The following is a 15,510-nucleotide window of genomic DNA, read 5'->3' as shown; positions in this document are numbered from 1 at the left end:
GGCGAGCTTCGTGTGCGCCCACTCGCGTTGCAGAACCTACAGCTGCCATATTTTTAAAGGAAATGTCCCATTATTTTTTTTGTTATTCTTACATGAACATTATTGAAAGATTTTAAGCAGACACAAAAATATGCTGTGTGTTAAAATTAACAGATTTTAATGATCTTTCATTTTGTTTTTTTTTCTTCTGATTTTTACATTTTGGTCAAAATGTCCAATTTTTTGACGGTTCCCGAGAATGTATGCGTAAAATTACAGCTTCGTTAAATCCGGGGTTCGTGTCATCGGGGTTCTAGTGTATTTAACTACGGCAAGCAGAAAACTTACATGTAAACTAACCAGTAAAAATAAACTGTCTATTGACATATTTTCTTTAGAGGTGGCCTGTAGGGCGACGGACTTGTCATGAAGGTTGAAGTGGGTTTAAAGCAAAGCCGTCTAGCATTGTGAGTGACAGCATCCTGCAATTGTACGGCTGGTTTCTTAGCGAGTAGCGATTTGGGTTGTGATGGGGGGGGGGGGGGGAAGGGGTGAAAACAAATGAATATTTCGGAAAACATCTATTACGACCCTATTCCTGGGAACCATGAAGGGTCGTTTCAGAGAGGTTTGACTGTATAGTAAACAGTCCCATCACCTAAATATGATTTTTTTGGGGTTACGGAACATGTATTTAATTATTTTTATAATTATCTTTTCATTCTGATGTAACTGTTTTACAATAATATATATTAAGTTTTATACTAGTTACTAGTTGAACATATCAAAATCAACAAAAACCTTACAGGTATGTAGTTCCAAAGAAAAGAAGAAAAGCACATTCCAAAAGAATTAATTTTATTTTTAATCAACTTTGTTACAACTCTAAATGCCTTTGCATTTCATACCACTAAGTGTTCTGCTGAGATTCAGTACGAGAACAAGTGGGTGAAAATAAAATGGCTGGCAGTGAATAAAATTGTCAACTTTCTTTTCAGGTAAGCTTGTGTGTTTAGGTTTTAAATTTTTGACTTCATAGATAGTCTTTGTGACTTTTAGCTGTGCCTGTTGTTTTTGAACCATTGTTTTAAATTAACAAGGGTGATGAGTTTTGTAATTTTATGCCTAGAAACTTCTGTCTGGAGATGCTTCATCAAAGATGCCAGAATTGTTGACCTAACAGCCCTTCTAGCCTAGCAGGCAGGCAACTTGGAATGCATGTCTCAACCACCAGCTACTTCATATCAAGTCATCTGACTAAACACCACTAGTTTTCTTCCCGTAGGGTGACGCTGCATCGGCACTGCAATGTTTGTCACACTGTACCACCAGTTTGTACATAAACTGTAAGATTTATTTTTATTATGTAGACAAATGCAAACATAAATCTATTAGCTTAAGGTGTTGGTGTAAAATGTGTTGTAGCTCGTAACGCAATGCATTGTCCCTAGCAGTTTTCTACGTAAGTTTGGCAGCAGCCACTTATGCGCTGGAAAATTTCAATTGCATTAATATTACATGCACTTTCTGGTTTTTAAAAGTGAATATGTAAGGGTGAATCAGCACTTTACTTACAACACAACAACCATTGTTGTAACAACAGTTAATCGTGTCTTTTACAAGTGTCTGAAGGCACTTGTGGTATTATTATTGGCACAGCAGATATTTTATTATTTAACACTTAAAAAAGAAAGTTAATAAACATGAACATCACAAGCTTACCAAAAGAAGTACACACTTAACAAGTAACTCTGTACACTCAGTGCTTAGAATTTTGCACGTTCAATCACTCACAAGTAAATTCATTTTATGCTGTAGCTTATAGTCATCATGCTAGTATCACTTTTTCTTTTCTTTTTTTTTTTTTTTTTTTTTTACAAAACTGTGTTACAATTCCAGCAGGGTTAGAAAGTCTATTAAAATGTTTGGTCCTACATGCCTCTCATCCTACCTAACACTAAATGTGACACTGATGGTAAAATATTTATGGCATACATCATGCATATTTTAATAGTTAACATAGTTACACATCTTTGGTTTGTATAATTGTATAAAAATATCTAGTTTTTCACTCATACCTAATATTGCAAGTTGGAAAACAGTAATTGCAAGCATATTTGCTATGGAATTATATCATTCTATCCCATAAAACACTGCAGAATGTGATGTTGCAACCTTAATACAGGTGCATTAGACTTTTTTTTTTTTTTTAGCATTTGAAACTAACCAATATAATAAGGTACATAGTTAAAATTAAGTTTTTTTTTTTTTTTTTTTTCAATTTATGCTGCATTAGTCCTGTTGAAGTACTAGCACTGACGCTTATGTACACTTGGGTATGAACTTCCATTCAGTTTTAGTCTCTGTTGTTCATGCCATGTTGACAGTTTTATTTTCTCGTCATTACTAGATATTATTTAAGGGCAATTTCTGTATTTGTTAACACGATACCTCCCTTGCATTTGTTGTTCTGTCACAATTACAGTAAAACCCCTTATTTGCACTTTTCAGGGAACCCCAAGGAAAAAGTGTAAATTGCGGGAAAGTGTAAATTGTGGGAAAGCACTTTTATTGGCAGTTAATGCTAAATTTTAGCTTAAAAAAATGTATCAGCATTTACTGGTGCTACAAGACAAACAATAGTTGTTTACAACACATTTAGGGCACTGCAAAAATATAATTTTCTTAAATATAAAAAACAATTCAACATAAAGCCTACATTAAATTTTCTCTAGTACTGTTTTATAGGTATAGTATAAATTCAACGCATTGGGCAGCATTTGCTTCAATAGAACACCTATTTTTAATTATTGTGTTTAAAGTACTAACAGGAATATTCAGTTCCTTGGCCAAAACCACTCGGGTACCCACATGCTTGTCAAACTTCTCAATAATTTTAATTTTATCTTCAATAGATAAAGTATTTCGTGGAACTTTATACCTATCCATCTTCAATCAAAATCTTGCCATAAATAATATTGTGAACGATAAAAAAACACGTGCTAACCAAAACGGACGTTGACTAATGTAAACAATGAAAGCCATCATAGATATGTACTGTACATAATGCAGCACTACTAAATATACGTACTGTGTATGAGCGCTTTCCGGTAGTATCGATAGCTCAGCGCTTCGGACTATGCTCTGCTACGAGAGTGCTCTATGACACCATAAATAAAACCGTTTGTGGTTCTGCTACGAAAGTTCTCTATGGCAGCAAAGATTAAAACGTTAGTAGAGGAGAGGCACCATAGAACTTGTCGATACATCAAAACGAAAGGTTACAGACAATAGGCGAACTACTTCAAACCTTTCACATCTATGACTAACGTGACGAGTATTTACATTTTTACCGTGTTTTGAAACGTACATTCCGGGTTTTTTGGTTATGTAGCGGTGTAATTTCAGGGAAAATGCAACACGAAAGTTAATGTACAATAAAACGGACCTACATAAAATGACGTTATTTGCGGGAAAACGTAAATAACGAGAACGTAAATACGAGGTTTTACTGTACTTTCAACAGCTATTCACTAATGTGCATAACAAGTTGAACAAGTGATAATAATTAACAACACTTTTGCAAGTTTTCACATACATTATATTACACTTAGAGAATATCTGTTGAAAACATTTGTGACAGAACAACAAATGTAAGGGTGGTATCTGGTTAAAATTTACAGAAACAGCTCTTAGATAATAGATATGACAAGAAAATTAATGAATCAACATGGCATGTTGGACGAGCCATAATTTAAAAATATTAATTGAAAATACCTTATACTTAATAAGCATTAGTACTGAATCTTCAAGGATAGTTTCATTGAAAAAATGACCTATTGAAATATCACTGAGATGTATTGAATGAAATGTATTATTTTAGGATTTTAAACAATTTGCTTGCATAAAACTGTTCATGAATACAAATGTAAACCATATTAAAATCATCCTCAATGTTAATACACACAGAGTTGTCAGTAAATTGACATCAAGTACTCTTACTGTTAATAGTTGTTAGTAATGATTGCTTCAGTATTTTATAGCACTAATATGTCTACAATAGCACATTCTTTGGCACACATGTTCAAGACAATGTAACAAATTGGATATCTGAGGCACAACAATAATTAACTATTTTATAACAAATGAAAACAATAATTGTTCAATACAGATTAATTTAGTATACAATCAAAATAATTGGCTTTTAACAATTTACTAGACTAAAAGGTAACAGCACTAGAATGCTGTGATTCAGGAGTTAATTTCAATATAAACAGAGCTTAACAAATGAACCTCATTAATACAAATTAAATTCTATAACCACAAAAACACTTGTCTATGTACAAATTAATTTCACAGTCCCATTAAACAAAGTAGAAATGCACTCAGATATATTGTTATCAGTTATCGTTTTGCTAGTATATTTGCATAAGAATATGTTTTCTGTATTTGGACTGAACAATTATGGCAACAAAGGGTTAACTTGTTCAGAAACGAAATATATAATATTTTGTTTAGTAAAACTTCATCCATAATATATATATAACATTTTTGGTTCCTATAGTTTGTATTAGTGAGGTTTACCTTTTAAAAATGTGAAGTAATTTTTTTAGGCAATGCTATTTAAGTAACATTGTTATTGCATCATATTTAACATTACAAAATAACTCATTGCTTCTGTTCAGCAACATTAAAAAAAATTATTTTCTACACTGTAGTTTTATTATTAAATGGTCTCAGCTTTTCGCTTTATATAATAAATTTGCAGCTTAGCTTCATAAATTCATAAATGTCCAAGAAAGGATAGAATACACTAAATGCAGGTACATCATTACTTTAAGGTAATGTTTTAGAATAAATTTTAATTTTTACATGCCCAGTTATGTTTGCACAATTTGTAAAAATATGTTTGAAAAATTACAGCCTAGTTTTCTTTGAACTAAAGTTTATGGCTGTTGTAAGACTTGAGACCATTTTTACATATTATTTGCCCAGTTATCCCTTTTGTTTGTAAAAGGTATTGGCTACAAACAACAGGGACATTTTTACAGCTGCAGAAAAAAAAAAAATTTAACACTTAAGAAGAAAGAAAGTTAATAAATACAATAAGCATTTTACTTAACCACAGAGAAGTGACACAGAATTATGTGCACAGTGTCCCGTTTTCATCACGCACACAAACCATAACTTCAAAATGCATTGTTAAACTATCCACGCACGTAAAAAAAAAATTCCTACCGTTGCGACTCCTTTTAAATGTCGAATGCAGTGTTGTCGTTTTTATTCTAAGAGTTGCATCACAGCAGTCTTTTTTGGATGGTCACCCTGGCCACGGTCGCCCCAAGCCCTGCGGCCCCTCGCTACGGCTCCAGCACCACCCGCTTCCAGCAGCCGTCGGGCAGCGAGTCGTGGATGGCCTGGATGTTGTCCACCTCCGCCCGCAGCCTGTCCAGTTCCTCCTCGTAGCTCTTCATCCACTGGGCCTGCAACACGGCGTGTCCTTGTCGCTGCTGCTCCCAGTTCCCTTCCCACACGGCAGTGGCTATGCCACCGTAGAGGTTTTTTCAGGATTATTGAACGTTAAATGTTAACATGGGCGTGGATCCCGGGAGGGGGGAACAGGGGGGGCAGGCCCCTCCTGTGATTAAGAAGCCCCTCACTGAGGGGCCCCACTTGCCCTTGCAAAATAGTAACTGTGAAATAGGGTGGATAAACGTGAACATCAAAACTATGTTTTATGGGAAACTTTCTGCGTATTTTAAAGTTTTCTGCATATTGCATGTATATAGACAAAAATATGGGCAGCATACCACAGACAAGCACCGTATCCAGAGATTACTTGTATTGGTTCACCCCACGCGCACAACTCTGGGGCCACGTGCCCCTCCCCGCCCCTTGAGAATCCTATAGATTTACCCCCTTGTATTTATACTATTAACAGAAATACCAACATAAAATTAATATATAGTACAAAGGTATTTCAAATAAGGCTGAACCAATACCCCCTTTTCCGATAACAATCCCCAAAACACTACCGATACCTCAATACACTACCCCTGATACCTTATAATACAATCAACATTTACAATTGCTGACCACACTACATGAAAAAATAATTGAAACAAAATATTTTATAAATTTTATAAATTTTAAATCTACATTAAAATCAAGTTTATTGAAAATCATGCATCACTAATTTATTAAATAAAAATATTAATTTCTATTGACTTGCATTTAAACAATGCCTAAGTTAATAATTTTTACAATTTGCCTTCAAAAGTGTAGTTATAAAAGTTCAATAAAGGTTTAAAATATTATTTCAACAATGGAAAATAAACATATCAGTATCTTTAAAAAAATCTAAGTTCTGATTATATTTTTCCAATACCTCCTATACATGTGCCGATATTCAATACCAGTATAGTGTATCGGAACAGGCCTAATTTCAAATAAGTTTTAATAAGGTGCTATATGGTACTGTATGTTAATTTTGATTTTATATTTTTGCTAAAACTATATATAAGTGATGGGTCAAATCCCAATTTTCTGAAATTTCAATCCCAGAGAGTATCTCGAATATACCCCTTGAATCCGAATCTAGGTGGCAAGGCTCAAAAATAAAATAATGTAAAATAAATGAAAAATTTGAACTATGGTCTTGAAACATTCTACCCTTTAATTTACAAACTAAGGTTCCAGAATCAAAACATATTGTAATTTTATTTATATAATTACATGTTTTAAAAGTATATCTTGGGAATGGTAACACGATACGTACGTATGAAGAAACAAACTGACCTAAAAAACTTCAGAGGTTAAGGGTGTTGAATTTTTTTAAATTGCTACCGCAATGGGGGTTGACGTGTCCGTCGAAGCTTAGGGCGCCCCCACTTGTATAATGGGCATGTGGACCCGGCTACTCTGTTCACATGCCGTGACGTAGCCCGTGTGTGGTGAGGCCCGTTTCCCCCTGTATCACTAAAATGCTTCGAAAACGATAACAGGTGCGTTAAGCTCCTTCCTCTCGCAGCAATCGCGACTCACTGCCCGTTCGTCCTCGCTCGGCAACTTTCGGGAGCGGAGCACTGACGTCACACCGGTGGGTGCGGGCTGACACACGCACGCACGCACACACACACACTTCGGCGAGCGGTCGTAGAGGGTGGTGGTGCAAGGAGGGGGCTCGCAGCGTGTAAGGGCGGAGCTGGTAGCACATAGGGCTCAGAAGAGCGCAGCCCGGGACGATGTCAAAATTTACTTTATTTCATCCAAAATTTGTTTTAAATCTTTTTCCTTGAATATCAAATCCTTTGAATACTAAGAATTTTCATGGTATTTGGGGATTTGATTGGCCTATCCCTAATACATGTGTGTACATCCATAAAGTTCAATAATTCTGCAAAACGGCATGGCCGTGGGACTGAACGTGCTAGGTATAAGACCCTTCGTTGTGTGTGCACGCTGTCAACTCAAGCTACTCACCTGCTGTATTCTTGCCTCTGATAGCTGCTGCAGCCTCTCGTCCAGGTTAGCTTTCCTGAGTTCCTCCTCTGCTTCGTTAAGCCTTCTCTCGAGGTCATCCAGGGCCTCCATGTTATCTGCAGCAGAGTAATAATTTTTATTAACTAGCAGCATGGTGCTTATTTTATAGTAGACTTGTATGTGTTAGTTATGTAGAGCGTATAGGGGTCTGCAAGTACTCGAAAATTATTCCATATTCGTGAATAACATTTCAAATTGAATAATTTTTTTAAAATTATTTGTTACCAATAGAAGGCTACACCATGTCAGACATATTAACAAAAAAAATTATTGAAAAATAAAAACAAATGTAACATGTATAAGGCCAAGATAATTAATTGAGAAATTAATATTTGTATTGCAACATTATTCACACTTTTTTGCATATTTAACAAATAATCAATGATTATGATTTGAAATTATTAATAATATTCTATTTTATGTATGTAACCAGATAAAAAATGAACTTCCAAACTTAAAATTTAGGTACTGGTTTACGAAAATGCATTGCCAGGTATTTTTGAATATCCCTGATTTTACACCTCTTTGTAATGGTTACATATACATATATTACTGTATTTTGGGGACTCCTTGAATGGTGAAAAGAAAATTCACTTATGTTACAATTTTATTAGAAAAATATTCAATATTAATGAATATATTGACAATAGATTAGAATGAAAAAAAAATTGTAGCAGCATAATTATGTGCTATTGAATACTTTTGGCAATAGAATACATCACTATAAATTTTTTGTACTACAAAATAGTAGCTGTTATTTTGTATTAATGTATTTGTTATGAATCAGTTTTTATAAATCACAGTTGCAGTATTAGTTTTTCTTCCATTCGCTAGTTATTTATTGTTCAGAATTTAGAGTTTGGTCGTTAGGTACTGTAATTAAAATGAATTGCATATAGTTTATGCATCAAAATAGTTTCACTTTTTATTTTTACTTGGGCTTATAAATGTCAATACCTCACTACATAAGTCTACATACATTAACAATGTGAGTTACGTGAACTGTAACTTATGCAAACACAAAGTTAAATAAATACCATTGACGACAGTCGTCGTACCCTCCCAGATACAGAGGCCGTACCTGGCCACCGACGCAGGCCTGAGGGGGCCTGTTTTCCCCCCCCAGTGAACCCCAGTGTGTGCATCGGCTAGGGACGCACCCGCGTGCGCCCTAGCACGCCAGTGTTATTATGTAAATGTTTCCGTGTGTATATATTTCTTTCTAAGTGACAGTGACTTTGTTTAAGTGTGTAAATAGTGTAACTGTAATGTATGTATTAACTATCGGTAATAATTGTAATTCTTGTAAACGTGTCACAGTGTCTGTATGTAAGCGCGGCCTGGCGCTCATCCGCGTCGCGAGGGGTGGCGCTCTCCCACGCCGGCCGATTTCCCCTCCCCACCCCGCAGCCCGCGCGCGACGGCCCGCGGGCGAGCGGGGGAGAGCAGTAGTTGAACTCAGGACTCGAGCAGCGGCGGACGTGCGCTCCGCTCCGCGCTGATCGCGAGACGGGTGTCGAGCTCACGGTCCGGCGACTCAGCCGTAGGACGAGCATCTTTAGCAGCAGCCGTGCTGCCTACGTCGTGCCGCCCAAGCGATTGGGTGCCCGAGCCGCGAGTACGTAAGTTACGTCACGGGCCGGTCATTACGGGACGCGTAAACTTCGTTACGCGTCGCAGAACTATCGCCGACGTTACGAGTCAGTACGTAGGAACAACCGCACACGCATCACGTGTCTTTGTGAGGGACATAGTTACCCTCTGCCGAACCATCGCCGACGTTACGAGTAAGTACGTAGGAACTGCGCACGCGTCACGTGCCATCACGAACTAGTGGACTATCAGGAACTTTGTTACGTAGGAGATCTGCCAGTACGCGTCGGGACGAGAGAGCCGTACGAGACGGTTACCGGGAGTCCAGGTCATCGTGGGAGAGGCGCGCAACCCGCGACGGATCCGCCAGGCCGCGGCAAGCTCTCTGAACGCAATAAAAGAGCTCGTGAACCGATTAACAGCGAGTGGTCCTTTCGATCTACCTGTCACTCTACCTCACCATCCCTCCAGGTCCCACATTTCCAGGTCCCGGCCACGTCGGCCTGGACCCACACCTCTCCGACGAGAGCAGTACGGGCATAACGGACATTTCTAGCAAACAGGGAAATAGGGACCAGAAGCCGAGGGACGTCATTTGGCGCCCAACTAGTGTGGCCGTAAGCATACGCAAGCGCACGCAAGCGCGCAGGTGCAGGACAGGACGGAAGCAGATGCGGCCGCGCGGCGTGTGAGCGGCGCGAACTCGAGACGTCGCGCCGGCGCGCCGGCGGGAGATAACGCAGCGCGGGAATGGCGCGAATACGAGACGTGTCGGCGAGAGATAACGTGTCGTGGGGGCAACAGAAATACAAGACGGCGGCGCAGCGGTATCCCGGACTGAAGATAACGCGCCGGGTAGGATCGTATTGTGTTACCGGGGAGATTGTGATCACGATCCCGGATCAGTAACACGGAGAGGACAGGATGGCGTGGAAACAGGCGGAACAAGGAAAAGACGATCTAATAAGTTTCGAAACAGACTGGTGTGAGGAAGGAGACTCTGCGAAAATGGACGTAAAAAACGAGGTGTGCGGGTCCGGCGGCGCGGCCGAGGGCGCGAACAGCACGGACAGCACGGTTAAGGACAGTAAACGGGAACAGGGGGACAGGCCCGCGGACATGGAGGGGCCAGTAGTGCGGTACGTGAACACGCAGTTCGAGTTACCAGTGTTTGCGGGGAGAGACAACGAGGACCCGCGGGAGTTTTTGCGGGAGTGTGAACACCTCCTAAAACTGTACGAAGTGCGACGGGCGGAGTGGGCGCCGCGAGTGGCGGGACAGCTCCGCGGCGAGGCAAGGAACTGGTGGTCAATGGCCGGGAGTTTTATACCGAGTGGGGACATTTTGTACGCCAAGTCAAGACCAGGTTTGATAACGATCAGGCGCGGGCAATGTGTTTGCGGACATTTTATTGCCGAAACCAGGAGGAGGACGAGAGTGCAGAGCAGTTCATTTACGAGAAGTTACGCATGTTCCGCCGATTGGGGACGAGTGGGGACGTGAGTGCGGCGTTGCCAACCATTGTCGAACAATTGCTACCAGAGTTTCGCCCCTTCATGAGGACGGCTGCTGGTCGTGACACGGAGGAGTTCGTGGCCCTCGCCCGCGTGATCGAACGTGACATGTCGCAGTGGAGGATGGCATTCAGGGGCGCGAGAGCTCCCCGTGCCCACTCGGGGCCGCGGGGGGTCACGTCACAGAGGTCACGGACGGTGACTTGGCCGTAGTGAGCTACGCCGGCGGCGCGGGACCGCGCAAGACAACAGACCATGGTGGCACCAGGGAACGTCCGGAACCAGCTGCAGCAGGAGGGGGACGTCACGAGCGGACAGCTACGAGAGAGAGGGACGAACGTCCGCCGCGATGCCGATTTTGCCCGGACGCGTACCATTGGCATCGCCTCTGCCCCACCAGAGCCGCGTGGGAGGAGGCGCGCGAAGACAACACGTCGCAGGCGGGAAACGCAGGACCGGGGGCGGAGGGACAACTGGGTGCCGCTCCCCGGCCCACCAGCCACCGGCAGACCCAGTAACCGACAGGACTCGTCGACCACCACCGGAGCCTACCACAACAACACCGCGTACGCCGCCAGGGAGCGAGGGGCGGCAGACCCGCTCCTCGTCAGCTGTCCCCGTGCCGGGGCAACCTCAGGGACAGCCGAATGCCGCCACCACCACCGCGGCCCCGAAGGAGGTTTTTCCGGGGCCGGACCAGCCGCCTCGTCGACCTGCCGTCGGCGAGGTGGGCCACCGGAGCATCAGCCCAGGCATCCCGCCAGCAGTCCCCGTGCGGGGGCAGCTGGATGCCGCCAGGATCACAACGGCCCCGACGGAGGTTTTTCCGGGGCCGGACCAGCCGCCTCGTCGACCTGCCGTCGGCGAGGTGGGCCACCGGAGCATCAGCCCAGGCATCCCGCCAGCAGTCCCCGTGCGGGGGCAGCTGGATGCCGCCAGGACCACGGCGGCCCCGACGGAGGTTTTTCCGGGGCCGGGCCAGCCGCCTCGTCGACCTGCCGTCGGCGAGGTGGGCCACCGGAATATCAGCCCAGGCATCCCGCCAGCAGTCCCCGTGCGGGGGCAGCTGGATGCCGCCAGGATCACAGCGGCCCCGACGGAGGTTTTTCCGGGGCCGGACCAGCCGCCTCGTCGTCCTGCCGTCGGCGAGATGGGCCACCGGAGCATCAGCCCAGGCATCCCGCCAGCAGTCCCCGTGCGGGGGCAGCTGGATGCCGCCAGGACCACAGCGGCCCCGACGGAGGTTTTTCCGGGGCCGGACCAGCCGCCTCGTCGACCTGTCGTCGACGAGGTGGACCACCGGAACGTCAACACGTCGACGCCAGAGCGAGCCGCGGACCTCGCCGCGAGTTCCCCACGCCCGGACGGCCAGGCGGCCGGGGGCGGTGGGGGACAGACGACTGCACAGCTGGGGCAGGTCGGCCCCGAGGAGCCGGAGCTGCTGCGAGTTCCTGTCCGAGCTAACGGGCGGGAGATGCTGGCCCTGGTGGACACCGCCGCCAGCCGAACCTACATCGCGGTCCACCTGGTGGGAGCGGAGGCAGTGACACCGCGGAGGGAGCTGGTGCAGCTGGCCACCAGGGACGCTGTCGTCGCAGCAGGGGGCATCACTCAGGTAACATTGAGCATCGTTGGTCACGTTAGCCACATCGAGGCCTGGGTGGTCCCCGAGCTCCGCGAGGGGCTGATCCTGGGGGTCCCGTGGCTGCACGAGGTCGACGCCACCGTGGAAGTACGAGTCGGCCGGATGCACTTCGGCACCCGGGGGCGCTGGACGGTGTACGGCGTGCACCAGGTCCCCCCCAGTCCCCCTCAGTCAGTCATCCGCCTAGAGGATCTTCAGCACGGTGTCCCCGAGGAGTACGTCGACGTCATCAACAATGTCCTCGCCTCCCAGGCACAGGTATTTGCGGCCGCGGACCGGCTACGACGGACGAACGTGACTGAGCACCGGATACCGATGGTACCGCACCGCCCCCCCCCTTTGAGAAGGTATACGGATTTGGCATCCGAGAACGGGGGGCCATACAGACTCAAATTGACGAGATGTTACGTGACGGGGTGATTGAACCCAGCACCTCCCCGTATAACTCGCGGGTGGTGCTGGCCACTAAGAAAGACGGAAGTCTACGCTTTTGCGTAAACTTCAAGGCGATAAACAAACTGACCATTCCCGCCCCGCCCCCGCAGATCAACATCACAGACGCTCTGGCAGGACTGGGGGACGCTACTATCTTCACGACACTTGACTTGAAATCGGGCTACTGGCAGGTGCCGGTATGCCCAGAGGACCGCCCTAAGACGGCATTTACAGCACCAGACGGCCGACGTTACCAGTTCTACGCCATGCCGTTTGGTCTCATGGACGCCCCTGCCACGTTCCAGGCACTGATGGTACGTGTTCTGGATGGGTACATTGGTGAGTTCGCCAGTGCCTATCTGGACGACGTTATCATATGGTCCAGGACGTGGGGGGAGCACGCGCACCATCTGGCACTGGTGCTAGAACGTATGGCCAGACACGGACTGACGTGTGCCCCAAAGAAATGCCACATTGGGGCCACGGAAATCGAGTTCCTGGGACACATAGTGACGGCGGAGGGGTGCCGCCCCCGACCTGAGCAGTTGGAGCTGATTGAGGGAAAGGGGGCACCGAAGACCAGGAAGCAGCTCCAGAAGCTGCTGGGGCTGCTCAACTGGCTGCGGTCCTTCGTCCCCGACTTCGCCACGGTGACGGCCCCGATGACGGACCTACTGTCGCCGAAGACTAAGTTCCGGTGGACTCCCGCCGCGGACGAGGCCTTGCGACAGGTAAAGCACCGATTCAGGAACTGTCACACGCTCTCACGCCTGGTGCCCAGCCGCCCCATCTTCATCCAGACAGATGCGAGTCAGGAGGGGATGGGGGCGGTACTGTATCAGATGGATGACCAGGGCGTGAGACGCGTGATCGAGTACGCCAGCGCCAAGTTTGGGCAGGCTGAGCGGAGGTATCACGTGAATGAGCAGGAGTGCCTGGCGGTGGTCTGGGCACTGCAGAGGTACCGTTACCACGTCGAGGGGCGCTCATTCACGCTGAGAACCGACAGCCAGTGCCTCCGCTGGTTAGACTCCGCTCAGGGCCGGAAGTCTAAGTTCACTCGGTGGGCCATGCTGATCCAGGAATTCTCGTTCACGGTCGAACACATTCCTGGACGTGAAAATCAGCTGGCCGACGAGTTGTCCCGGAATCCGGATCCTGAGAATGAGTTCCACGACGATCAGGGCTGGGAGGAAGTGCTCCTCCCTGAGCGTGGGCGCGGGGTAGAGGACTCGGTGCCGCGACCTTTAGCGTTGTACGCGCTGACAAGCTCCACTGCTCCTGCACCCGACGCACGACCTGAGACAATGACTGACCTGCTCGCGTGGGTCCACGCAGCGCAGCTCCGGGACCCCGACACCCAGACCCGACTGACAAAGTGCGGGGAGGGGGTGGTACCGGGCTGCCGAAGTCTGAACGGGGTGCTCCAGACCAGGGGGGCTCACCGGGCGAGCGGGTGGCGGACCCACGTGCCACCCGAGGCGAGGCGCTGGGTCATGAGCTACCTGCATGACCACCCCCTGGCGGGACACCCGGGTGCGGAACAGACGCTGCGGGAGGTCAGACGGACGTTCCACTGGCCTGGCGACGCGGCAGAAGTGAGACGCTACGTGCGGGCCTGCCTGCGTTGCCAGGAGCGGAAGTCCAGGCGACCCGACGGCAGGGAGCAGCAGGTCCCACGACGGCCCCGGGATCCCTTCCACACTGTGGTGGTGGATATTATGGGGCCGTATCCTCGCACGTCCCGTGGCCGGCGATTCATTGTTGTGGTCACGGACGTCTTCTCCCGCTGGGCGGAGGCGTTCGCAGTACCAAACGTGAAGGCCGGCACCGTGATTGCCCTGCTCGAGCGCGAGTTCTTCCCGCGATACGGGTACCCCGTGGTCCTGCTGACGGATAACGGGGTGCAGTTCACGGGGAGAAGCTGGCGAATGTCCTGCGCGGGGTGGGGGGTGGAGCATCACACGACGCCCACCTACCATCCGCGTGCGAATCCGACCGAAAGGCGGAATCAGGACATTAAAACTCAGCTGCGCATCCGGTTGGACGAGGACCACACCAAGTGGGACCTGCACCTGCCGACGCTGCTGTTTTGCCTGCGCCGTCGGACGAACGCGGTCACGGGACATTCCCCCGCTGAACTGGTGCAGGGCAGAAACCTCGCCCTGCCCGGGGAGGCGCGTTCACCCCCCGACTCACACGACGTAACCGCGCACGATCTGCGCGAAGACGCCCGACGTCGCCAAGCTGACTACCTGACTAGACGCACGCCGCAGACGCACCAGCCCCCGGCACGACTAGAGCCTGGCCAGCAGGTGTTTGTTAAGTGTCACCACCTGTCGGCTGGCGAGCGGGGCTTTTGCGCCAGTCTGGCCCCTAAGTGGGCGGGGCCACAGGAGATCGTAGACAGACTGGGCACCACCTCGTACCTCGTGCGTCGCGCCGACGGACGGACAACTAAGGTACACAGGGACGACATTCGACTGATAGGCGACCCGCACGACGAGTACGACCGCGACGACAGCGGACCAGTGGTCGGTGACGGGGGCGAGGATGACGTCACCGAAGGTGTACTGGCCGACCTCGGTGACCCCGTGGTGACGCCACCGGAGTCGGATCAGGGACGTCGACGGGGACACGCCCACCCCAGGTCACATCGGGGGGTTGGCAGGAACGTTGACGGGAACGACTACACACGGGACAGGACCGATGACAACGTCGCAGTAGGTGTACTGGTCGACCTCGGTGACCCCGTGGTGACGCCACCGGGGTCGGATCAGGGACGTCGACGGGGACACGCCC

At 47.5% G+C, this 15,510-nt stretch overlaps 1 protein-coding gene across 2 annotated transcripts in view; it reads right to left on the bottom strand.

Moving 5' to 3' along the window:
* Window positions 1-820: 820 nt before the first annotated feature.
* Window positions 821-15,510, bottom strand: part of LOC134546223 (laminin subunit gamma-1) — a 617,689-nt gene continuing 602,999 nt past the window's right edge. For both annotated transcript variants that reach the window (XM_063388849.1, XM_063388850.1), the window contains 2 exons: window positions 7,462-7,577; window positions 821-5,462 (listed from right to left, as the gene is read on the bottom strand). In XM_063388849.1, the coding sequence (XP_063244919.1) occupies window positions 5,340-5,462; window positions 7,462-7,577 (239 nt within the window). In that variant the 3' untranslated portion in view covers window positions 821-5,339. The remainder of the gene's footprint in view (window positions 5,463-7,461; window positions 7,578-15,510) is intronic.

This window comes from Bacillus rossius, chromosome 1 (assembly GCF_032445375.1).
Source record: "Bacillus rossius redtenbacheri isolate Brsri chromosome 1, Brsri_v3, whole genome shotgun sequence".
NCBI lineage: Eukaryota > Metazoa > Arthropoda > Insecta > Phasmatodea > Bacillidae > Bacillus > Bacillus rossius.
This window is presented reverse-complemented; position numbering and strand designations above follow the sequence as displayed.